General features: G+C 37.7%; 1 protein-coding gene across 1 annotated transcript in view; it reads left to right on the top strand.

Moving 5' to 3' along the window:
- Window positions 1-23,173: 23,173 nt before the first annotated feature.
- Window positions 23,174-26,707, top strand: part of LOC113046480 (rho GTPase-activating protein 21-like) — a 43,936-nt gene continuing 40,402 nt past the window's right edge. The window contains exons 1-3 of the mRNA XM_026207321.1: window positions 23,174-23,200; window positions 24,158-24,331; window positions 24,437-24,458. Of these exons, the coding sequence (XP_026063106.1) occupies window positions 23,174-23,200; window positions 24,158-24,331; window positions 24,437-24,458 (223 nt within the window). The remainder of the gene's footprint in view (window positions 23,201-24,157; window positions 24,332-24,436; window positions 24,459-26,707) is intronic.

Below are 26,707 nucleotides of genomic sequence, written 5' to 3'. Positions count from 1 at the left end.
GTTTCCAGCGCTGTTAGCCACACACACTGACCACACCACATCAAACCTCTCCGCTAACAACCCGATTATACTCTCTGTCCAGGATTATCATTTTATTTTAACAAGATTAAGCTTGTTTAATTAGCTCGTGTGCGTGATACCTCACCGTTTGATACCAATGAGATTTTAATTAAGGAAATGTGAGGTGCATGTAAGCATGTGGCACACGGGAAAGACTCACGTTTTTCTGGAATAAGTGATTTTAGGGCGTTTCTATTGACGAATTCTATTGGTTAATTTATCACGGTTAACGGGGGTTACTTTAAAGCACCTGTCAAAAAAAGAAAAAGAAACCAAAACAAATCGGATGTTGTGTCAGAACGTCTTTAGATAGATGTGTAGAAAATGTGAATTGATTACAGATATTAATGTAAGTTTCGCTCTTAAGATTAAAAACTAAAGAAAAATATATATATAGTAAAAGGTGTTTATAAAAATATAAACATTAAATTGAAGTTCTATAGTAAATGGTATATATATATATATATATATATATATATATATATATATAATTTTTTTTTTATTATTTTTTTTTACTAAATAAATGTTTAATGTGTTGGGTGTTTTTTTTTTTTTTTTTTTGCTCCCCAGGGTCTTTTATCCAAACATGTGGAAAACCAAATCCAGCTGGGTATTGAAGTGTGATCTTGGAGCTGATATGAGGAGATTTCTCTAGATGTGGGCTGCAGCGGTGAAATGATGGCGACACATTGGAGGGATTCAGGTGATGAGGAAGAGCTGAATTATGTTGGCGCCTCTCCGCACAGCGAGGTGAGACCCGTGGTTTATCCTCCTGGTTGCTTATCGAAGAAAAATCTTTGCTTGAGGGTCAAAATGATGATGGATCATCATAATCCTTTGGCTTACCAGCCCAGATCTGCCACTGGGAATATACAGCTTTAAAAACTAAAAATATATAATTTTTATTAAAAATTATTTAAGTTTGTATTCAGTACACCATTTAAGATGAGCTGATACCTTTTGCTGAACTTGTCACAAATACAGAAGTAGGATTTATTTTTTTGTTGGAGCCATATTTCACACTTATATTGGAGCGTGTAGCAATTGTTTGGAGTAGAAAAACTTTATGAAACTGGAGTTTCATAGGCATAAAAGTTAGAAAACCCGTGTTACGCAGAAGATGCTTTTATTTAATAGACAGTTTGTCTTTGATTTGAACTCCATCAGCGAGTGTACATTATTTTAAGTGAGTGTGACTTCACTTTAGTCATATAGTGAGTACAGGAAAAACACTATTAAAAGGTCATTAACCTTAGTGAAAAACACCCTCTCAATCATCAGAATTTTGTCATATTTTTTTTAGAATTTTTTTTTTTTACTTCTGTTTCCCTTTTGTGAGATCATGGAACCTGTTCTTTCTAGGGGATTTCAGAAAAATTTGGTCGGCTTTAAAATTAAAAGGATCAGTCTGATGCACATTGTGGGAGCAAAATAAAGAGTTCTTCCAACCCCCCAAATTGAACAAAGTAAATATTCAATGACTTGTGCCTGGACTTCAAAGCTGAAGCACTTTTTAAATGTGATAGTGTGTCAATACACATCACATTCACATTGGCGTTTTTAGCAATTCAAACAATCTTAATGTAATAAAAATAATAAAAGTACTAATGATTTTAAAGTATTGTTACTAATATTTTGAAGTATTTTGAAATTCTGTAATCATCTGAACACAGTGCCTTGATTCACTGTGAAACGTGCCGCGCACCAGACAATATACCTAATTAAATAACTGCCTTTTTGATTTGACAAGTGCAACAAAAACCTTGATTTTTATTTTAGATGGCACAGAAGAACACAAAAGAGGTTGTATATGTATTTTCAGATGTTTAATAAGGCTCAGTGGTCACATGAGTTCACTGAAGTTCATGAATTCATGTTGAGGTTAGTTTTTTAAATATACAAATTTGAATATAGAAATATTAAATGATTTAAATAACAGAAAAGATACTTTAAAAATGAAACTAAAACTGCCAGCATTCATTTAATTGATTCGTTCAGATGGCTGATTCATTCAGGAATGAAGAACGTGACTGTGTTTATGAATGGGTAATTGAGTCATTGATTCAGTAGATTTGCTTAAAAATGCAGTTCATTCGTAAACTAAATGCCGTATTTAAATGGAGATGCACAGTGGCTCAGCAGTTCTCTGTTTTAAACTATTTTCATTTACAAAATAGAGCAAATATAATGCCTAGTTCCGGGTTATTTTGGTGGAAGCGCGACCTAAGTCTCTTAATATTAACTTCTTGATTAATGAACCGTTGTATTAAATCAATATCACATTTGCAAACTCCCTTAATAATCATTCAAAGCTGTCACATAATCTCACAAACGTCCATTATAATCAACAAAGCTGCACAATGAATCTCTTATTCACACGGGCTTAACTGTGTTTGTTATAATGAGCGGACACGTCTGTGATACATTACTCAATGCTGCAAAAACCCATTGGAAGCAGGCTATGTTAGAAACCTCTGAAGCTCCCTCATCACAAACACAAATATGCTGATTGGGTCAGTCGCACAGGTGCTCCTAAATATTTTTTTATAGATGCATGCAGTAGTTTCCAGTCGCAAATGCGACTGAAAGGGTGGCACTGTGGAGCCCTGCTTTATATTATTATGAGATATGCAGGTGAAATATATTTTCGGGTTCATTATGAAACTGTCCACCAAGGTGGAATTATTTGGAAACACTGTTGTGACTTACAGAGTTCAATTGGAAGAATCCTAGCAGTAACATGTTGTTTAGGTCATTAGATTGAATTGAGTTGTGCTGTTGTGTGGTCTGTTGTTGTTGACAAGCTGTGCTGCTTCCTCAACCAGACCTGCTCATTATTCCTGAATGCCAGCTGGGAAAGTAATGCCTTACCTCTTCTCTCAACTTTTTCAGAGTTCGGTTATGTGCTATTATCCATGCATTGCAGTAGCTAATTAGTTTGATGGATGTATCACTGAGGTTTGTTTATAGCCAAGTGTGCTGAACCTGTTTTCTGATGTGGTGAGTTTGCATGTCAAAAGTCTTTTTAAGTCCAGACAAGTGTTTTTTAACTTCGGTTAATGTTTTGACTCTTGATGAACTCTGTTGTTATTCTGCAAACAAGACCCATGTGATGCATGTGCGTTTCGGCACGAAACCAGGCTGGATTTTTCCACAGCCTGGAGTTTATTTGCTGTCTGAAATCCCTTTGTAGTTCAAGGGAAAGATGAAGGGCTGTAATCATAAGAGTGTGCTGCAGAAGAAATGAAATTCTTTGGATGCTCTTGAAGGAAATTCCCTGGCAGGCGAGGAGCATCCGTTTATCTGTGTGCGAGCTGTGGGGGAAGCTTTTCTAAACTGTCTGAAGCCCAGCTACAACACAAACAGCTGGTGTCAAACCTCTTTCTTTAAACACATGGTCAATGTGGGGACCATCTGAATGCTGATGCTGTCAAATAATAAGTGCAATATTTATTTTGCTGTGTAGTTGGGTATTAACTGATGGCTTTCAGCGTGGGTTGTGCCGACTTGGCCTTGAATAGTAAGCTTTGTTTAGTATTTTTTTTTGTAAGTTTTAGTAATACTGGCCCTCTTTTGTCTTGCTCTCAGTTTGAGCAGTCAGGCATGGTTGGGATCTTTTCCTGCAGGCGTGAATGTGGTGAGTGATTTGGTTTCGTTTTTCATTTTGGTTTGTATTGCTCAAATAAGAAGGGTTTTCCCATTTAAAAAGAAAGTAAAGTGGGCTAAATGGAAAAAAGGTACACGGGTGCTAGTGATTTATGTTGGGTATCGCTGTCCTGCTGTGATATTAGTTCACTCCCATGAATCAACATTTTTGTGCTCAGCCTGCCGAATCTTTCTACTGGCCTTATGAATGAAGACCTTTGTATAAACCCCTGTCCACATTCACGGCGGGTTGAAGGTCATCTATTTATAGCATCTGCCGATTTGTGCTCACATCAGCCCTCCCCTTTAATCTAATATTCAGCACTGTATCTGCTGAAATAGAGGGACAGGATGTGAGTGATGAGGAAGGGAAACCTGTTGCCTGCATTGTGATTATATGGGCCAAAGATTCAATGTGTGAATGGGAAGAAATAAGTCTGTTGTTTAGCTTAGTGCTTGTTTTGCATGGCCAAAATGTGGTACTCTGGTAACACTGGTTTTGAATAGAAACTCTGTTCCTGTTAAGTTTGTTTCACAAGTGACTCATTTTATATTAACAATCCTCAGTGTAAATAATATTAGCTCATTGTGATTGGCCTGCAGTGCTCCATTACTCATTTTCAGAGTTTTAAAGCTCCTCATTAAGGGTGTTGAAATTAATCATTGTATCAATGCATCGTGATGTGGACGATTCTGCATTGATGCAGTAATAGACCATAATCGATTATAGCCTATGACATAATTTGCATAAGCACTTATCACATGAGTTTTAAATGACTGAGGTCATTGGGGAATGATTTGCATATCCCTAGTACCACTGACAAACATAATCTTGTAAAAAGTACTGCCATAGTATAAGCAGTATGTGCGATCACAAATCTCGAAAGTGATAGTGAAAGCGATTGGGCATTCAAAAAGGGGCATGGGGGCTGGCATCATGATGCTGGTGCAACATTGTGATGTCTATCAGCCATCGGCGATGGACGATGGCAACATCTAACGGCCCAAACCTAAGTCACACCTCTACACATTATGCATTGAGCTGCTCAAGCTCTGGAATATCACAGGATTGTCACTCTTGTACTGTGCATTTTAATGAGGATAGTTCAGACAAATATATTCTGTCATCATTCACTCACCATCATGTTGTTCCAAACCTGTATGACTGACTTGAATAAAAAAATAATTTACAATAGCTTGGAGACTTGGAGAAAGTATATTGTGACCAGGAATGGTCAAACTCTAAAAAATACAAAAGCGTTTTGGGATGTTGTCTTCAAGTTGAAAAATGTGCATATGTGGATATGTTTCATGTACACATGTGGCAAGGCTTCAGTAAATTGGACTGTTGTTTGGAAACTGAGTCTGTTTTCATGATATAGTTTTTATAGTGTGGAAAACAATCTTCAGCCAGGAGGTTCATTAAAACTTCTCTTGTTGTGTTCCATGGAACAATGAAAGTCATACAGGTTTAGAATAACAAAAAGGTGAGTAAATGTTGACAGAATGTTTGTTTGTGGAACTCTGGAAATCCCTGTCTCTTCCCAAATCAGAATTTACTGGACACAGGGAATACCTTTTTGTGAAAAAGTAGGGGTGTGCTGGTTTCAGAATTGGTGATGACTGTTATGACGTGGGTCAAATGTGACGGTTCATAACATAACCGTCATTGGGGGGGGGGACCTGCCGTAGAGTCAGTTGGTTGTTCTTGGAGATAGCGGGTTAACTCCGTGTCAGCGTGCGCTCTGACCGGTAAAGGGGCAGAGATTTCAGACCTCTGTTTATTAAGGAGATCGGTCACAAAACTCATCATCCACGTCAAAGTTTTTTGAGCAAATTTCAAAGCCGCACCCGCCCGCCATCCGCTGATTGTTTTGCGGTCTATTGACTGTTTCAACGGCATCAACATAAACAAACGTTAATGTGCGTGCGCGCTTTTGTGGACCTAACTTAACTTCCGGCAGACTCCAGATAGAATCAATAACAACAGCCAAGTCCCTCTAGAGTACCTATTTTTTGATAACAAACAAAATATGTTTGCTGCATGGATCAGGCGGACTTAATGAAAATGCTAATTCATTCTTTGCCAGCAGGAGATGTTTTAAAGCATAGACATAAAGCGCGAGAAATAGAGGTTTCCCCAGTAACGTTAACAGCTGGAAACAAAGCAGAGCTGGTACGCTCACACGCTGCTTTATCAGGCATATAACATGCAAGTCCTCCTTCAGAAATACAGCGATATAAAAACACCCATGCTTCGTTTTGATATTTAAACATAAATGTAAGGAATAATTATTATTAAACGTGCAGAACATTACGTAATGTTACGTTACTCATGTTTATTTAACGAAGCCTTTTTGAAAAACGATCAGTTTTAAAATTGTGGCGAGTCTCCAAAAATAAATAAACACATCCCGCAGCATAACCACCTGAGCCCAACTTCAGTCTACTCATCACCTTGCCTTTAACTGCATTTGTAGAAGGCACCGCAGCCAGACCGATATACACAACACAGACCGGAAGTTAACTTATGTCCAGGCGCGTGCGCCCGATGAAACCGTCTATAGACGATGCAATGCTTTGCTGATGAGAGCCGCAAAAAAAAGCCATTTGCTGTTCTAGAAAGGATGCAGCAAAGATATTTAATGCTAATGTATGAGGCATAGGCCTACGCTGAGTTTCATTTACGATGAGATGCGCTCTAGTTCACAGTGCAGTGCAAGTGAACGCGGTGCGCTGGTGCTTCCATGTCACGGTTATCATTGTCTGCAATATTTGCTTTTATTTATTAAAATATATGCAATTGGTTGATGAAACATTTATTAAAATTAAGATAAAATTTGTACAAAATGAAATTCGTTTTTAAGAAAGGTTTTCTACAAAGCAAAATTTAATGAAGTGGTAAATATGTCTGACGATTTACAAAACTTCATTAAGTGGTAAAAACCATGTCTTTATTGAGCATCTTATGATCCTATCTAAAAAATGAAAATAATTTTTGATAAAAAATGTTTGTAAAAAATATTTTAATGACACGGTTTTGGCGGTTATAGAGTTCTAATGACGGTGTTCAACTATAACCGCCGGTCTCACGGTTATATACTAACCGTCACCCCTATGAAAAAGTAATGTTGAGTCTGCATTTCTAGAACTGTCTTATTTTGAATAGATGGTTCAGTACTTAATCTCACTCGTACAAAAATATTTTTATTAATAGGCATCATCCTGTTGTTTTTGAATGTTAACACCATTTCCTTGTGAAATGCATTTTTGAGTAGATTAATGAGTTGGGTGGAGGTGGAGCTGATCTCTAACTCATTTTATATGTTTATATGTGCTTCGTGCATTTCTTGATTTTCTGGTTGACCACAGTTTCCTCATTGAATAAAACGACACTGGAGGGCTTGACTAATGCTTCCTCCTACTACTTCACTGTTGGATAAACAACTAATCTTAGTGTTTATTAGTGTAAAAGTTTAATTGATTAAAATTTATTTAAGCATAATTTGGATTAAAGGGTTCGCTAAACCAAATGAAAATTGTGTTCTCAATTACTCACCCTCATGTTGTTCCAAAATTTTAGTTAGAAGATTTTTGAAGAATGTTGGTAGCCAAACAGTTTGTGACCTTTGACTTTTATATTATGGACATAAAACATTGAGAACTTTTTTTTAAATGTTTTTCCTGAAGAAAAGTAACTGTTAACCGTATTAAGGCTGTTTCACACTGAGTGAGTTGTGAGTTGAATTGCTGACGGACGGAGTGCGAACTGATCGATCGCCTTCTGCTAATTCACACCTGCACGCTTGGTGGCACCAACCAGCAATGCATTTTTCCTCAGATATATATCTCGTATATCAGGGTTCCTGATTTTACTTTTTATAATCAGTGATACTGTCTACACAGGATGTGGCGCTGCATTAAAAAAATCCTAGAAATAAAACTGCTAACTTGTTTTATTTATGACGTGCTGACACAATGTTAAAATGATTTGCAATGCTTTGTCCCATCCAGTGTAGATGTGACCGCAAAAACATGGCAAGTGTGAAGTAAAGAAATGTGGACACTGAAAATAGATTATTCAAATGTGAATGGACTGAGCAGTAAGTGGGTGAGTCATACCATCTTTGTTATGGATGTTGGTTCACAGTGAGTTCTTGGTTAATGTGACACAACGCGTTTACGTCACCCACAAAGCGGAAGGAGAAACAAGCGCTGCGTCCAAAGTCGCATACTGCAAGGAGTCAGCAGTGTTTTGATTTGAGTGCGCGGGCAAACGTAAAGAGAACGTCGTGACGTGTGTCCATTGCAAGATAGAGATGGCATACCACAACTAGGGCCCAATGATTTCCGCGATGCAGAAAACGCGAAGGGAATCGTGGAATCCAGTCATAAAAACGGAATTTACAGTTTAACAATTAATCAAAAATAGGTCATTGCACTCACATCAAATCACAATATGGACTAATATCTGTAAATATTAAGCCAGAACAGTCTGTTTAAATATGAATCCTGCATGTTCTGCGTGTCTCTGTTAAAGAATGGAGCAGAAGCACGACTTCCTTTATGAAAGTGAAAAAAGTGAAAGTGACGTGACATTCAGCCAAGTATGGTGACCCATACTCAGAATTTGTGCTCTGCATTTAACCCATCCAAAGTGCACACACACAGAGCAGTGAACACACACACACACACACTGTGAACACACACCCGGAGCAGTGGGCAGCCATTTATGCTGCGGCGCCCAGGGAGCAGTTGGGGGTTCGATGCCTTGCTCAAGGGCACCTAAGTCGTGGTGTTGAAGGTGGAGAGAGAACTGTACATGCACTCCCCTCACCCACAATTCCGTCCGGCCCGAGACTAGAACCCACAACCCTTCGATTGGGAGTCCGACTCTCTAACCATTAGGCCACGACTTCCCCATCTGAAGCGCGCGTGACGCTTGTGGTAATTTCAGCATCTGCTGTCTCACTAAATAAGGACGTGAACACATGAACAATATCTCCAGAACTGCTCTGACAGTCACTCCATGAACATTTGACCGTTTGATTTAAGTAAAACTAGCGTCACATCACAGACAGAGAACTGCAAAGGTACATTAACTCGTCAAAATAAAAGTCCGGTTAAAGATTATTGTTCATCAGAATGTATATAGCCTACTACTAAAAAAAACCTTTTTATTTTTAAGGTTTAATCACACAACATTTCTTCCATATTTTATTTTTAATAGTAAATGCCCTTTGTTTAACAAACAATTAAGTTAATTTTCAAAAATTAAAAGATAAATTAATGTTTTATGTGTTTAATGTTTAATGTGCATCTCAGAAAATGCTTTTTTTTTAAAACCCCAACTGAATGGCACTTAAATGCACTTAATTCATCTGTCAACTTTATTGTCATTGTTCACAGTACAAGTACAGACAGAGAAACAATGGGTAATAATTAAATTTTTATTTTTGATGTATGCATTGCATTCTATGCATTTAAAAAAATATAAAACATTTTTTTCTAAAATAGGAAACTAAGTTGTTCATTTTAAGAGACCCAGGAGTCTTATTTTCTCTTGCATAATTAATATTGCACTTTAATTAAGCAAAAACACATTTTATCTGATTACTTGATCAATCGATGGAATTTTTTGGTAGAATACTCGATTACTAAAATATTCGATAGCTACTAGAGCCCGACCGATATATAGGCCGGCCGATATTATCGGCCGATATGAGCTAATTGCATTTATATCGGCATCGGCGTTTATAACGGCCGATGAAACATGAGAAACAGTCTCATATTCTTCACTCATGTTATGAGTGTTGCATAGTTTGCCCACCAGAGGGCGGTCTGCAGCTCCAGAGTTGCAACAGCGCCAGAAATCCACAAAGAAGAAAGCGATCAGCCAAGCCACCCAGGTGAGTCTGTCGTTCGTCATGTGAAATGATTGTAGATTTAGTTCATACACTGTATATAAAAACGGTGTGGTAGTTCTAGTAAACGGTCCTATCATTATCACTTCTAAATATTCTGTAACATCACTTACAGCCGCTAATGCATTGCTATATTAGATTAGCCACAAAGCTAATACCATGTTTATCAGTGGAAGAGCGCGAACGTTAATAAGAGGTCGAACTATAACGTTAGCGTTTAACTTATTCTTATTCTATTGCGGTGTGTTTCCCACATAATGACCGCGTAATGGTCCTTTCACACAGGACGCGGTATGCACAGCGCTTGGCCGCTGGGTTCAGCGTTGCCCTTCAGATACAAACGCTGCGCTGCGCTGCACTATGGCGTTTTAGCGGGAGCTCTTTCATAGTCTGTTGTTCCTCTTTTCGGTCAGCAGCAAACATGTATCTGTCCCGTTGTAAGAAGCGAGCGATAGCGCTAGTCCTGCTGATGAGAATTAAGAGAGAAGCAAGGAAGAAGAGGCTACCCTCAGGTCCAGAGCACAATTTGGTGAATTCAGGCTGCTTACGTTACTCTAACGCTAATATAGCTTCATTTTTAGCAGGCCCCTTGAATGCTTGCTATTAACTTGTTTGAAGGTGGTTCTTCTCAAGATTGACAGCGGTGTGTTCATGACATTAACGTTAACCATTCAACTTCGAATTGATTCCGTAATCTTCCGGTCTTCCAAATATAGTGTAGTTACAGTAACTACAGTAGGTGCGTCAGAAATGATTAAATCAGAGGGGATATGTAAATAAATGTGAGCTGAACAAGCGCTTTTTTCTTTTCTTCTTTTTTCTTACATATTGTTTCAAAGCAGCTTTACAGACATAACAGGAAAATGTTGAAATAATATTGTTAAATATAAGGAGGTTAATACCTATTGCTTGACAAATATATATATATATTTCTCATTTTTGCCTATGTAGGAGATCCCTGTTTATTATTATTATAATTCTAATGATGACATGAGTAATTATACATGGTGATATTATTAATACACATGCTTATTCTTTCTATGTCTCTCTTTCTGCCTACAGATGGCTGAAAAAGGTGAATGCTGTAGCAGCAAAGTGTGGGACTACTTCTGCAAATACTTTAACTTTAACTTTAGTATTATAATTTATTTACAGTACACAGACAGACTGTTAAAATCAGCTTCAACTGGAAGAAAGTAAAAGTGTTAAATGTTTAAAACCAGACTGTTTTTTGATCATTAAAAAATATATACTTTTGATGTGCAATTGTTTAGTGATTGAGACTATAATCTAAGGCTTTTTTTTAACATAATCCCTTTTGGAAAATGGTTTATACAGCCCACATACATAGAACAGGCAGATATTTTGATATTGAATGTTGTGTAAGTGCAGCTTATAGGAAATGGGTCTAATATCCAGTTTATTTTCAAAATCAAAATATCGGCTTATTAATCGGCTCTTTTCGAGTTAATATCGGCATCGGCATCGCCCCCCAAAAATCCATATCGGTCGGGCTCTAATAGCTACAGCCCTAAACTCACATTAGACACTTTTAACACTGAATAAAGCATATATTCTAAAATTATCACTGTCATATTTTGTATGCTGTTCCTGCTGTGACATTGCAGAAAATAAATAAAACATTTCTAAAATAGAATTCCATGTCGCTTATTGCCAATGAGGGAAAGTGGAGAGAAGAGATCTAGTCTGGAGATGAGCAAGGAACAATTAATTTGTTTTTAAATTTTTAAATATTCAACAGTCAAATTTTTCATAATTGTTTGAATAAAACAGACCACTGAAAAAAAAAAACAAAAAAAAAAACTAATTGAGGATATGCTCAATATACAGCTTTAAATTAAGATAGATAAAGTTTGGTTCTGCACCAGAAACACAAACTATCTATAATGCTTACAAGAATACATCTTAAAATATAACCACACAATTAAGTACAATTAGCATCAAGCTGCATTTGAAAATGCTTAAAACCAACTTAAAACCATCATTGTGTGCTTGTAATAACTTCCGTTTGAGATTTAAAGTGGCCTTTTTTTATTCTGTAATAGGTAGACATGTACTGTTTATTTACATTTTTATTTATTTAAATATTTTGGCATTTAATGCCATTTATTTAGATAGGACAGTAGGTTGACAAGTAGCGAAGTGGGTGAGAGAGAAGGGGATGGGATCAGAAAAGGTCCGTGAACTGGGACTCGGACACAGGATGCCTGAAGTGCAACAGTGCTACATGTGCTGTCCATGAAGCCATCGGCACCGACTGTATGTTTTATAATGGAATGAACGTGACATCTGCTTCTCATTATTCATTACCATCCTTTATTGTTATACAAATACACACAGAATGAAAAACATCCTCACGTGAATAGCCCCATAGGGATCTAAGGGGATTTAAGGTGAGTAATCATGATGAAAGAATTTTTATTTTTGGGTGGACTATCCTTTAATTTAACTGGATGACATTTAAAAGAAACCATGGATGGGTGTTCCAGCAATAAACGCTTCATATTGAGCATGTTCTGGATTTATATACAGTTTTGTTCAAAATAATAGCAGTACAATGTGACTAACCAGAATAATCAAGGTTTTTAGTATATTTTTTATTGCTATGTGGCAAACAAGTTACCAGTAGGTTCAGTAGATTCTCAGAAAACAAACAAGACCCAGCATTCATGATATGCACGCTCTTAAGGCTGTGCAATTGGGCAATTAGTTGAAAGGGGTGTGTTCAAAAAAATAGCAGTGTCTACCTTTGACTGTACAAACTCAAAACTATTTTGTACAAACATTTTTTTTTCTGGGATTTAGCAATCCTGTGAATCACTAAACTAATATTTAGTTGTATGACCACAGTTTTTTAAAACTGCTTGACATCTGTGTGGCATGGAGTCAACCAACTTGTGGCACCTCTCAGCTGTTATTCCACTCCATGATTCTTTAACAACATTCCACAATTCATTCACATTTCTTGGTTTTGCTTCAGAAACAGCATTTTTGATATCACCCCACAAGTTCTCAATTGAATTAAGGTCTGGAGATTGGGCTGGCCACTCCATAACATTAATTTTGTTGGTTTGGAACCAAGACTTTGCCCGTTTACTAGTGTGTTTTGGGTCATTGTCTTGTTGAAACAACCATTTCAAGGGCATGTCCTCTTCAGCATAGGGCAACATGACCTCTTCAAGTATTTTAACATATGCAAACTGATCCATGATCCCTGGTATGCGATAAATAGGCCCAACACCATAGTAGGAGAAACATGCCCATATCATGATGCTTGCACCTCCATGCTTCACTGTCTTCACGGTGTACTGTGGCTTGAATTCAGAGTTTGGGGGTCGTCTCACAAACTGCCTGTGGCCCTTGGACCCAAAAAGAACAATTTTACTCTCATCAGTCCACAAAATGTTCCTCCATTTCTCTTTAGGCCAGTTGATGTGTTCTTTGGCAAATTGTAACCTCTTCTGCACATGCCTTTTTTTTAACAGAGGGACTTTGCGGGGGATTCTTGAAAATAGATTAGCTTCACACAGACGTCTTCTAACTGTCACAGTACTTACAGGTAACTCCAGACTGTCTTTGATCATCCTGGAGGTGATCATTGGCTGAGCCTTTGCCATTCTGGTTATTCTTCTATCCATTTTGATGGTTGTCTTCCGTTTTCTTCCACGTCTCTCTGGTTTTGCTCTCCATTTTAAGGCATTGGAGATCATTTTAGCTGAACAGCCTATCATTTTTTGCACCTCTTTATAGGTTTTCCCCTCTCTAATCAACTTTTTAATCAAAGTACGCTGTTCTTCTGAACAATGTCTTGAACGACCCATTTTCCTCAGCTTTCAAATGCATGTTCAACAAGTGTTGGCTTCATCCTTAAATAGGGGCCACCTGATTCACACCTGTTTCTTCACAAAATTGATGACCTCGGTGACTGAATGCCACACTGCTATTTTTTTGAACACACCCCTTTCAACTAATTCAACTAATTGCCCAATTGCACAGCCTTAAGAGCGTGCATATCATGAATGCTGGGTCTCATTTGTTTTCTGAGAATCTACTGAACCTACTGGTAACTTGTTTGCCACGTAGCAATAAAAAAATATACGAAAAACCTTGATTATTCTGGTTAGTCACATTGTACTGCTATTATTTTGAACAATACTGTATTTCAAGATTGTTTGAGTCTTTCTTTACCTGAATACACATTGTAGTAAGTCATATATGTATTTGTTTTAGCATTCTTTGCTTTTGGATTTTTCCCATTTTTCAGCTGTTACAGATCATCATATGATTAACTCCTCGGCCAGAAGGCAAAAAAGATTCTCAATTCAATAGAGAAAAACAAAATGGTTCCAGCTACTGCTTTGTGCCTTAAAAGAACAGCGTGCCAGACATGATTAGTTCTTTTAGAGTTTATTCATTTAGGATCAATAAGCACTGACTCTTGTAATGACAGAAAATACATTATATAGTATATAAAAGTATACTGTGTAAAAAGTATACTATTACTATATTTTACTACATTAAACAGTTTAGCGTGAGCCTTTCAGACATTCTAGTTAGAATTTTCTTAGCGGTTGTCATTGCTGATGTCACCCAGTCTCTTGTTTCAAGCCTATAGGTGCTGCTTGTATTCATGCTTGTCATCTGGATGCACCTCTTGTGCGACGTGTACAGATGAACACACTGCTATCATGACTTGACTATAATGCTAAATTTCTGGAAGGACAGGAGCCTGGAGAATGAGCCTGTAGAATTTATAGCTTATCTAGCTGTTGCTTTCTAAATAACTGAACCACCAACCACCCTCCACACACCTCCAGGAGTGCAACACATTGCCCAGGTGCATCTGCACTCATCATGAATTATTTACAGGCTTATTGCATACCTGAAAGAACTGCTGCTCCTTACTCATCCAGAACAAAAGGATGTTGTGCATGGAGAGTATCACAGATATGAGCAGTATTGGTGCTTAGCTTGTGTCGAAAGGTGTGTCTGTAGAATGTGTTTTGACATAACTGGCATTTTATATGACTGCTGTTCATCAATCTGTGTATATATTGTGACGAGTCAGCTGCCTCCTCCCTCATTGTCATCGGCACCCTGTCCTAAATCGCCGCCCTTCACCAGGCTCCCGACTAGAGTGGGTGTGTGAGAGGAGGGGCACTGGACGAGTCAGGGCTGGCGTCGTGTGATGGGGCACACCTGAAGGAAATGGAGTCTCATCACTGCCGCTGTTTAAAAGCCCAACGCGCCTCTCTTCGGGAGACTGGTCTCTTCCCCGTGCTTGCACACTGGTGTCCTCGTGGGTCCAGGAAGGGTGTATTGAGGGACTCCCGCGCCACTAGAGATGTGAGCTGCCGGACCCGCGATCCGGATGGGAACCGCACCCGTTTAACCGGCCGACGGACCAGGATGCCGGGCCGTCCATCCCCTGCCAGCGCTGCGGCCAACGAGAGTGATGCGGCCGCTAGAGGAAGCCGCCGCCCCTCAGAAGAGGGGAGCGCGTGCGGCAGCCGGACTCCGCCCCTTTCCTGGACCCTTCCTCCATGAACACTGCCCAACCCACACGAACCCCGCAGCACGACGAGGACACCAGATTCCCTGTTTATTATGGACACTCTGCCCCTTTGGCCACTCTTATTCCCTTATTATTTATTTTATTTTGTGTTAATAAAAGCCTCTCCTAGGCCTGACTGTGTCTGTCTTGTGCTCCTCCCATCACAATATCTAAGATGCGCCAACGTAATAAATGTTATGGTCATTAATTACATAATGCAAAAATTGATTTGCATGAGAGCAAGCCAAGATTTGTGGTTAAAGAGTGACATTTTTATTTATTTATTTTTCTAAACATGATCCAGAAGCGCAGGTGTTTTCTCTGGGCCAAGGCTCATTTAAAACAGGGGTTCCCAAACTTTTTAGCCCGCGACCCCCATAATAAATGCACTACTGCCCCACGACCCTGCCATGTGTCATTTTACCTTTTTTATTCAAAATATTCCGAAATTTGTTAGATATGGCATTGAATAGCTGATATTCCGATATATGCAAGAGGAAGTGTTTTGTTGTTTAAACCCCTTTATAACAATTGCGTTAGTTGAGCTGTATGCGCGATGGGCGCTGCCATCTTAGTTTGTGCCGCAGACGCAATTCAGAGAACCGGATCTGTTGGATTTACAACACGTGAATTCATCCACTTCGCCCGAAATACATAAAAGAAAGTGGTTGGTGAACTGGGAGAATAATAGAGTAAACTTTAAAGTTACTTACACAATGTGTATCTGATATGAATAAAAAGTTTCTAATTATAATGGAAAGGATTATTATTGCCTCTTCCTTTGACATCAGTGTGTATTTTACAAACTCTAAATGTAATTTATTTATTTATTTTAATTTTTTTTTATATAAAAGTAATTATGTCTGGCTCAGCCCCAGCCAACGCGCGAGAGCACATTTGAATTTCACGTTATGCATGGACCGGTGTGATCGTACACTACAGGGACCCCCACTCTGGGAACCACTGATTTAAAATGGACTGTGGCAAAGTGGAAAACTGTTCTGTGGTCAGACAAATCCTTTTTGGAAAACTGGGACGCCATGTAATCTGGGCTAAAGAGGACAAGGACAACCCAAGTTGTTATCAGCGCCCACTTCAGAAGCCTGCACCTCTGATGGTATGGGGTTGCATGAGTGTGTGTGGCATAGACCGCTTACACATCTGGAAAGGCACCATCAATGCTGAAAGCTATATCCAAGTTCTAGAACAACATATGCTCCCATCCAGACGTCGTCTCTTTCAGGGAAGACCTTGTATTTTCCAACATGACAATGCCAGACCACATACTGAATCAATTAAAACATCATGGCTGTGTAGAACAAGTATCCGGGTACTGAAATTATCAGCCTGCAGTCCAGATCTTTCACCCCTAGAAAACATTTGGTGCATCATAAAGAGGAAGATGTGACAAAGAAGACCTAAGACAGTTGAGCAACTAGAAGCCTGTATTAGACAAGAATGGGACAACATTCCTATTCCTAAACTTGAGCAAATTCTCCTCAGTCCCCAGACGTTTGCAGACTGTTATAAAAAGAAGAGTGGATGCCACACAGTGGTAAACATGGCCTTGATGCCATGAAATTTAAAATCAACTTATTTTTCCCTTAAAATTATACATTTTCTCAGTTTAAACATTTGATATTTCATCTATGTTTATTCTGAATAAAATATTGAAATTTGAAACTTCCACATCATTGCATTCTGTTTTTATTCACAATTTGTACAGTGTCCCAGCTTTTTTGGAATCAGGTTTGTATTTCTTCATCAAATAACTTCTTTCTGTTTCACAGAAAGTTACTTTTATAATTTCACAAACCGCTTGAGTAAATCCCCACACCTTCTCACTTTCCCTTTCAAAATGGCTTCAAATCATATTGCGTCTATGCTATAAGCGAGTTGCACAGTTGACACAGTAGTCACTTGCACAATCCAGTAGGGTAGGGCTGGCAAAATGGCTGAAAAACTAAATGAGAATTTTATCGAAAGTCTAATTATATTCTAATTTAAGATGCATAATTTCAGTTAAGGTGAAGAAAAGCTTTTGGATACCCTCCTGAGGCCACAAGAGGGTGCATCACACAAAATATTACTAATGCATGTTATTTAAAGTAGGGCGGGGTATCAATTCAGATGATTCAATTTCGATTTGCAAGCTCTTGATCCGATTCGATTCTTGGTTTGACTCTCTTTTTTTTATTACATTCAGTGAAAATAGTTTTAATATTGCTAATGCTATTTATATAAAAAAATGAACAGTAAACATCATTTTACAAATTATGAATTTATAAGAAGAAATTAAGAGCCACTGTCTACACAACAGAAATTCACTGTTAAAATTAAAAAGAAAACGTATGTGTTTAGGGTTGAACATATGGAATGTAGAATATTCTACAGCTACCAGAAAAATCTGTAAGCAAATAACTAGTTCAGTTTCAAATCAAGATTTCAAGATCTGGCTTTAGAAGATGTGGAATATAGTGGAAAAGCTTCTTGAACTGTTTATGAATTTTAGTGCTTCATTTTGTGTTAGTCATCAATGAGTAACGTGTATTTTTATACTATCAACTCACTTTATACGGTCGCAAATAAATATACTCAGGGATTCCCCAAACAGGATATGAGTACTGTTACCATTGGAGAGGAAAACACAGGCCTGCCAAGCATTGTGGTTTGCGGGCAGTAGTGCCACTTTTAGTTATCCTGTATTCATCTGTCAGCAGTGCCTGTGAGCTGGACGGCTGGGTTGGGTGGTCTGCTGGAGTTCTAACCACATTAGAAATTTAGATGATCCACATCGAATTAAGGACAGTCAACTTCGCCCTCTCAAAGTGTAATAATGTTACAAGTGTTATCAGTGCCAGAATCATGCTGCCAACCTTCGAAGCCTTGAATTTGGAGTTCCTCATCTACTTGTCATTAGAAACACTATACTCTCATAATGCCCTAGTTGACAGTTGGTGTAAATATTACACTTGCGAAATATTGATCAATGAAAGTTAAGAAGGGCAGAAAGCTTAACTTGCAACATATTCTGATAATTTACGTCTTGTTCAGCTTTAATAACTAATAAAATCTGCATCACCACATGATAGCGAATGCCCATATAATTTTTATTCTCACATTCACAAACTCTTCCTCTTCCCTTCTGGGCAGGCTGAGATGTGACTATTTAATTATGGGGGTTTTTAGGACATAGAGGTGTTAGTGGAGTATTTATTAGTTTGGTCTGTCACATACCGTAAAATGCAGGACTATTTCTGCTGAAGCTGCTCCCTGTCCATCTGTTATCAGCAAAGGAATACCGCTGCATCCATTCTGCATACCTGAGCACTATTACACCTGATTGTTATTCCTGATGTTAATTCAGTGGTAGGGTTACACTCTCGAGACACTGCACTTATTTGAAATCATCAAAGTGCATTATTTGCATGTGCAAAGCCTTGCCGGTCAAACATTTTATTTGCCTGCTGTTCTGACATGCACTTATGCAGAGCGCCCACACTTGAAGCGTGCGTACAATAAAAAGCCGGTCAAAAAGCACCTGATTACTTGGTTATCTTAGTTATTGTCTGATTACACTAATACTGTCAAAAACATTTACATATAAACAGTTATCTATGAAGTGAAAGAAAACGGATGCGTGCAGCTCTTAAAGCGACAGTACTAAAAATGCTGCCGATTGTCACTAAAGGGATAGCTCACCCAAAAAATTTAAATTGTCATTATTCACTCACAATCATGTTGTACCAAACCTGTATTAATTTCTTTCTTGTGCAGAACAAAGAAGATATTTTGAAGAATGTGGGTAACCAAACAGTTGCTGGTTCCAACTGTCTTTGATAGTAGGAAAACAAATATGGAAGTCACTGTGAACCTGCACCCGTTTGGTTTCTCATATTTTCCAAAATATTTTATGTTCAACAGAAGAAAGTTGAACACTAGAAACTCAAGAAACTCATTCAGGTTTTTTAGACGGTAATGTTTTCTCTCGGTTCATTTCTCTTGGTTCATGTCAAATTAATTTTGATAAATAAGTCACACCTGACTATAAGTCGCAGGACCAGCCAAACTATGAAGAAAAGTGCGACTTAAAGTAATTTTAAATCCTGATAAATTAATTCATTACGATCATTGTATCACTGATTATAGTTAAAAATTGATGCTTTTGGATTAAAATATTTAACAAAGCATGCAAACAAACGGCCGCTTTTATTGTGTTCGTTTTGTGATCGCGCTTGTTCCAGTGACTTATTTCGTAGTTTTCTGATAACTTCTCTTTGTTGGTGAAACGATGGGGTTGTATGATGTTGTTTCTGAGAGGGGTGTAAGGGGTGGGTTTTAGTGAAGTGCAGTGGAGCTTTTGGCCCGACAGTGAAAATGCTGCGCTATTTTGGCCTTGGTGCTACAGGTCCGAGGCTATTATCCCCGTCCGGCCTGTTTGAAGCACTGGCTCACACTGGCCCGGCAGTGGAAAAGCGGCTACTGATGGGAACTTACTGTCTTTAGAAAACTTAATGTGGTGAGTGAGTGGTTGCCTCAACTTTTAAATGGAAAGAGCACAGACAAAACCTTAGTTTGTTTAGGTGAAGATATTTATTTATTACTTATTTGATTTGGGGTTTGTTTTAAAATTGTAATTTAGTTTTGTTATTTTTCAATTTCAAAAAAAAAAAACATGCAGCAATAGCCTAATAAAAGGACACCCTTTCATTTACTGTGTAATGTCTTCAATCTCATTTTTTGAGAATCGTGAGGATCTGGAGACTCCTGTAGCTTCAAACACCTGTCTGCTGCTCTGCTGCTTTTTTTTTTTTTTACAGCTGGCATTTGAAAGAAACTTTCCTTAATAAATCTTAATTACAAGATCTTCTGTGGTCTAAGACACTCGCAAATCTTTTGACAGTTTAATAATCTATCTGCTTTTTGCAAAATATTGTTTGTTTTGATGCCTTTTGCAAGACATTGCATTGTTTAATACTTTTCATCTTCAGAAAGATCTTTCTTCTGTGACTTGCTTAATAATGTGGAACAAACTCTTTACGTAGGGTTTTCATTTACCTAAAAAGACCGGGCAAACTATTGACCAAACCAGTCTGAGATTGATATGAGTCAACTGAAATTGTGAAAAACAACACAAACAAAAATCTGACTCTTTACTGTACTGAAGTGATATTGATATAATTTGGAACGTGGTGTAGATATAAGGAACACATTATTCAATGCTTTTTACTTTTGCATTTACCTCTAGATTTATTTATTAAGTTGCTCAAACAAGTGGTAAAACATTTATACTACTAACATTATTACTATGTTTTTTTTTAAGAATAAGCCATCCAGCTTATTCCTGCTTGAAAAGCTAAATGTTATTGATAGTTTAAAAAACATCAACTTTGAAGCACATGTTGATTGATGGACTAGCATTACTCAACATTACTTACTGAGATGACGGGACAATAGAGAATGATTTGCAGATCCTCAGTACAACTGACAAACATATAATCTTTTAAAACGTGTGCTTCATAGCATAAATAGAGTACGTGCTATCGTGAATCTCGAAACAAATGCGATCATGGTTTCAACAAAAAGGGGAGTGGGGGTCACGACATTGTGACCGGCGCAACATTGTGATGCTGCTGTCTAAAACATCCTGCATCTTTACTTCTTCTCCACAGTTCAAATATGAGTGCAGTGTTCTGGAAATTGTCACAGTCACAGAAACCGGCTCCACAAGTTCATGCAGGCTCTCAGATTTCATGTGCACTCACTGTGTTTCACACTTATTAACTCATTCCTCAAAGACTGGGAATCAGAATTTGGCACCCTGCAAACATATTCCAGCAGCTCAAGGAACGTCAAGTCTACTTGTGTAGTAGACCAAAATAGACCAAGGCCCCACATCCTGCTACACATCACTGTTGAGTCAATGTTCTCTAGCACATACCTGATAAAATTAGGATGTTTCTTCTACTTCTCTCCTGCAGTGAGCTCATCAAACAGTCATGAGAGGGATAATGCATTTGCAGCCCTCCTTTCCACTGCAAACTTCTTGCAGTTTTGCACATGGGACTGCAGATGAACCTTTGGGCAACGTTGCTTGTTTCTTCAAACTAGCTAAAGTTCACTTCATGTTGGAAAAGTAGGGGTATAATGATACATAAAAAATGATGGTTCAATTCGTTCCTTGGATTGAAAACACAGTACAGTATGTTTTCGGAGGAGAAGAGGGACCTTTTCTTTTTTTCAGTTTCTGTTTAATTAAATGGTCCTTTATGAAAAAGTATGTAGTTCTGGCTTTAAAAAAAAAAAAAGAAAAAGAAAAAAAAGAAATGAAAAACTGTCAATAATGCTGTAACCAGTTGCAAAACACTCTTCATTCACTTTTGTGAAAAATTTATATTTTATACAGTAAAAACAATGAAACTATCTTAAAAAGTACACAATAACTGAGAAAAGGCTCAATAAAATATTGCACAGATATAATACATGCACATGATATCTCTTCCCTTTTTTTATTCGGAGTGCTGAGTGCTGTGACTCCGTGTTGCTTCAAGCGCACCATTCTACGTACGGGATGCACATTATACAATCTAATTTACTGCTTATGTTGCATCTAAGCAGCATCTTTGTTTGGATCATGATTAAAATGCAGTGGTTGCATCTAATTTCAAATGGAAAGAGCACAGACAAAGCCTTATTTCGTTTAGATGAAGAGATTTATTTTGTGTTTAGTTATTTGATTTGGCACTTGTTTTGGGCTTTGTTATATCAAGATATTTCAAGAATATTTGCGATAATGATATTTAAGATGATATGGAAAAAAACAACATGGAACTATGTTTTATTGGTGAAAGCAGCAGGCAGGTAGCAGCATTTATTAGTGCAAACAAAATAAAGGGCATTTTCAATCCTCTTCCAATGAGCTTCTGTCATCAATGACAGACTGCTTAATTAGAAATATCATAAGGAAGCAAATCGATCAGTGTACCGGGCCGTCACTGAGGTTTGCGGGGCTCCGGTGTAGGTTTTACTGTTCGTCCCTGTTTGAAATTAAATGTTATTAAATGTGGTATTTTCACATGCTTTCAGATGGAGCAGCATGTTCTAAGCAGAGCCATAGTTCACTGAGAAGCTACGCAAACAGCTGTCATTATTGATAATGTTTTTTTTATTTCATAGTCACAAAATAAAATAGTCTGCATTTTTTTCCGGAACTTGACAGTGAACTACAGATTTGTGTAGTAAATGCTGCTCTGTCTGAAAGCATTAACACTTTGATTAATCGTGCAGCCCTACTGTTAAACCACAGCAGAAATACATTATTAATATCAATTACTGTTATTATAATGTTGTTTTTATTTTTAGATTCTAATAGTTTATTGTGGCAAAAAAAAAAATCTATATTGGTTGTAAGACACACTTAAAAATAAATCAGTTTGCCCCTACTTCATGCAACAGGGTCACAATCGTAAACCGTTTCACTTCACATCACCAGTAGTGGTGGTTCAGATGCCAGATTGTGTTGATGGAGAAGGAATATTTGATGTGTCACACCTCTGCTGGAGGAGGTTTGACAGTAAAGGGTAGGGTGTGACTATAAGGTGGGTGTGAGGCTATAAATACTCCATAAACAGCAGTGTATGTCGGAGGCAGGATGCCCACTCTTGAATGGTAAGACACGAAGAGCCAGAGGAAGGCAAACTCAAGGCCTTAGACATCAACATGAGCTAATTACACAACTTGAGCCTTGTTAAAGTAAATAAAATCAGAAAAATCAGGTTTCCACAACAAAAAAAGTTGTTTGTGGAAGTTGAGATTTACATTGTTAATGCCAGCAAGACTCTGGGGGGACTGGTGTGGTGTCTGATATCCTTAAATATGCTCCAGAAGGAAATGAACTTCAGATGAGGAATAAAACATCACCCACACCCTGTAGACATGACATCAGACCAGTCCTGACTCAATCTTCAGTATGGAGAGGAACATGTCAAGGATGATGGTGATGTCATAGCAGATCTGATTCATCTGTGTGCTGATCCTGCTTTAGTTTGTTGACCAGGCCGTTTAAAATGTTTACTATCTATACAGAGTTGATTTGACTGTTAAATTTAATCTCTCTAATTTGCACTTCTGCCCCACACGCAGCACGTTCTGCTGTTTCTCTGGGGTGTGGTCTGTCCACTGCTTCTGCTCGTGAAAGCCAGCAGATCTCTTGCTCACAGAAGTGATTCACTGGTGTGAATGGCAGTGGCAATGCAGGCTACAACAGCTAGTAATGCATAGACCCAGGTGGACCCAGATTTTTTATTTTTTTTGCCCTGATTTGGGTGAAATAATTACTAGTGATGCACCAAAAAATTTTATCCGAAAAAAAAAAAAAAAGAAAAGAATTTTGGGATTCTGGGGTGAAATGGCTTTGAAATTACTCCAGTTATGTATTTTAGCGGTCTTGTGTGAAATGCTGAGCCTTGTTGAAGTTAATGAAATGAATACATATTTCTATTTTCAGAAAAACAGTTCCACAAAAAAAAAAAAAAAAAGTTGATCATTAATGCCAGCAAAATACATTTGAACACGGAATCCTGAGTCATGTGGGGGGTGGCTGTAGTTTTTCAGCTAAATTAAAACTTTAATTTTGGTTTTCAAAAAAATACATTTCAGTGCATCACTAAAATTGATGTATTTCAGTCTTTCCTGTGTCACACAAGGTCCTAATCTCCTTAAGATCCCATATCGATTTTATTTTTATACAACTTTTCATGAGCACTCCATAATATACCTGATTTATAACCCTTAAAAATGGCTTTGAATATATACAATTAGTAATGTATGTCTTTTTAATTGTCTCTCAGATAAAAAAAAACATACGTTTTAGTTTACTGAAATCTGGATCTGTCGATCTGTTGTACTCTGTGGCCTTTTCTTTTTCTTCATGCTTTCGTCTGTTTGTCTGTAGGATGTGGTGGATCAGGATGATCCATCAGGAGTGCTCTTCCAGCTGGAGGATGAGCCGTTCTCCTGGCCAGGGCCTAAGACGCTTCGTCTGTGCCGCACTTTACAAGGTTTCGGCTTCACTCTGCGTCACTTCATTGTGTACCCACCCGAGTCTGCGGTCAACTCCAGTTTTAAGGTAGTGTACATCATTCATCACTGTTTCAGTCAGCTGTCAGTCACTAATATATTTTTTGTATTTTTCTTTTAACTTACTAATAAATATTTGTATTTTTTTATATAGGATGAAGACCATGGTCACAGGGGTAAGTTATCACTTTTAGTAACTTAAAACTAACTTAAACTGTAGTTGTGTTCCAAAAGGCATACAATGCACTATGCACTCTGCCATCTAGTGTACACATTTTACAAGGTTTACATGGAACTGCATAAATATAGCATTTCCTGGGTTTCCTTGTAAACACTAATAGGCATTCAATGGAGGTAGATGGAAAAGAAAATGCCCTTCATAACTTCTGAAGACAGTCAGTTCCATTCAGAAATGCATTCAACGCCCAATTCAATATTTAGTATTTTCCTCCAATATTTTACGCATTGCTAACAGCGAGTTTGATCTGCCGGGTCCAGTATTTTCTGTCAGCTTGTCCCATCTCTTGCCTCGGTTAATGTCCTGTTTACAGACGTTGTAGTGTTTCCACACAAATTACATTTTTGGAAATGATTGCAATGTAGTTTGTGTACCAATCAGAACAGAAATTGGCTGAAATAAAACAAAAACTGTCCTGTTAATTGATGACTGGTCGGATGATGCATCTTGGTACCCTAAAAGCTTGAATAAGTGCAGTTTTTCCCTCAATGATTGCCTTTTATTCACCTTGCATTACATGATAGCTTTCGTGACATGGTTTTAGCACAGCCGCCCATAGCTGCCAGAAATAGCTCTGGCAGATTCTTTCCCTTGCTCAACCTCTCCCCCTCTACTGTTTGAACTTTTGACTTTAGGTGTGTTTTCAAAAATTGCATCATTTTGTTGTAAAAGAGCTTGCCTGTAAAAACCTTTTTCTTTTTCATTTAGTCTCCTGCTGTTAATTAGTGATATGTGGTTCTTTTCAAAATTAGCTAGATGAAGAGCTGTCTGAATGACTAGATATCATATAGGACATGTTCTTGCATTAAGAAAGAGCAGGACAACAATAATGCCAAAAAGTTGAGTAAACAAAGAAGAATTGATATGTGCAGATAACAAACTGTGACCTACATAGATTTGTTCGTTTTAAATTATAGAGGTTGTAATGCCCACAGCATTTCAACAAATCACACAGAATTTAACTTTCAAAGGTAAACGCATTCTTTATAAAGAATGAAGAATATGGAGGAACGCACATCTGTTTGGAAGTTGTAGAGATAGGCCAGGTGCAGGAAATAGAGGAATGATTGTCTAAATCCAGCATTTCTCCCAAAAGATCGCTGCTGTTTCCCATTGCTGCTCCCTCACTTCATGCCTCACTTCCCTCAGAGGAGATTCACACTGAGCTTTAGGTCTGTAAATGCTTCGTCATTATCTTCGGCCTGCTGTGGTGCACAAACCTTGTTAAATGCTCTTCTCATCACACAAGTACCTGACCTACATATTTCAGGGTTTCTTTAACGTAGGCTAATCCAGCATAGTGCTAAAGTGTAGAGCTATGTACAAGAGAAGTACTGTAATATTACACACCTTCTCACGTCTGTAGCATAAACTGTATCTTATACACTAATGTATTTTGTAGCTGCCAAGGGTTAAGGATTTGAACCCACTGAATGCTTTTACTTCGGTCTTTAAAAAGTGTGGCATTGAAACAGGAACTGCTGCTGTTGTTCATTACATTCTGTGCAGCACAACTGAAATATAAAAATGTTTTATTGGAACTTTTTTTTATTTTTGTATTAATCATGCAAGTGCATAGCACTGTGAAACTTGATTTATATTACCTAGAAGAGTTCAGATAGCTCAGGAGTCTTACATAACATCGCTAAATGTCCCTCTGGTTTGTATGCAAAACATAGTTAGGCAAAACTCTTACATCATCGTATGTAATAGTAAAATATTCTATTTGCATGCTGTGCTAGAGCTAGAAATGTTCAAGTTTCAAGCCTGTTTTACCTTTCTGAAAATGTGGCTACAGGTTTGTAATTGTGAATAGGCCGGTCGTAATAATCAATATATCGACTCATCACGCAGTATATGTACATAACATCAATCATTTTTGGCGATGCAATATATCGCCCATTATGTTCACTTTAAAAATTAATGTCACCATGTTTTGTACATTCCACTTCTACCTGTGTCTTTTGCGTCTTCTTGTACATAACATGGTATAGACATTAGGTGCCAGTTAAAATTTGTTAAAATGCTTCTACAAAAAAACATTTTCATCTGCAGATATGGTCTTGTTTAGGGACCTGTGCCTTTGTGCATATACACATTTGAATGCTGAGTAGTTACCTATTGTAAAAGTATATTTACTAGTATACTATTATTACTATACTATAGTAAATTTACTATTTACTATAT

This window comes from Carassius auratus, chromosome 27 (assembly GCF_003368295.1).
Source record: "Carassius auratus strain Wakin chromosome 27, ASM336829v1, whole genome shotgun sequence".
NCBI classification, from domain to species: domain Eukaryota; kingdom Metazoa; phylum Chordata; class Actinopteri; order Cypriniformes; family Cyprinidae; genus Carassius; species Carassius auratus.
The sequence above is the reverse complement of the archived record's forward strand: the minus strand, read 5'-3'. Positions and strand labels throughout refer to the sequence as shown.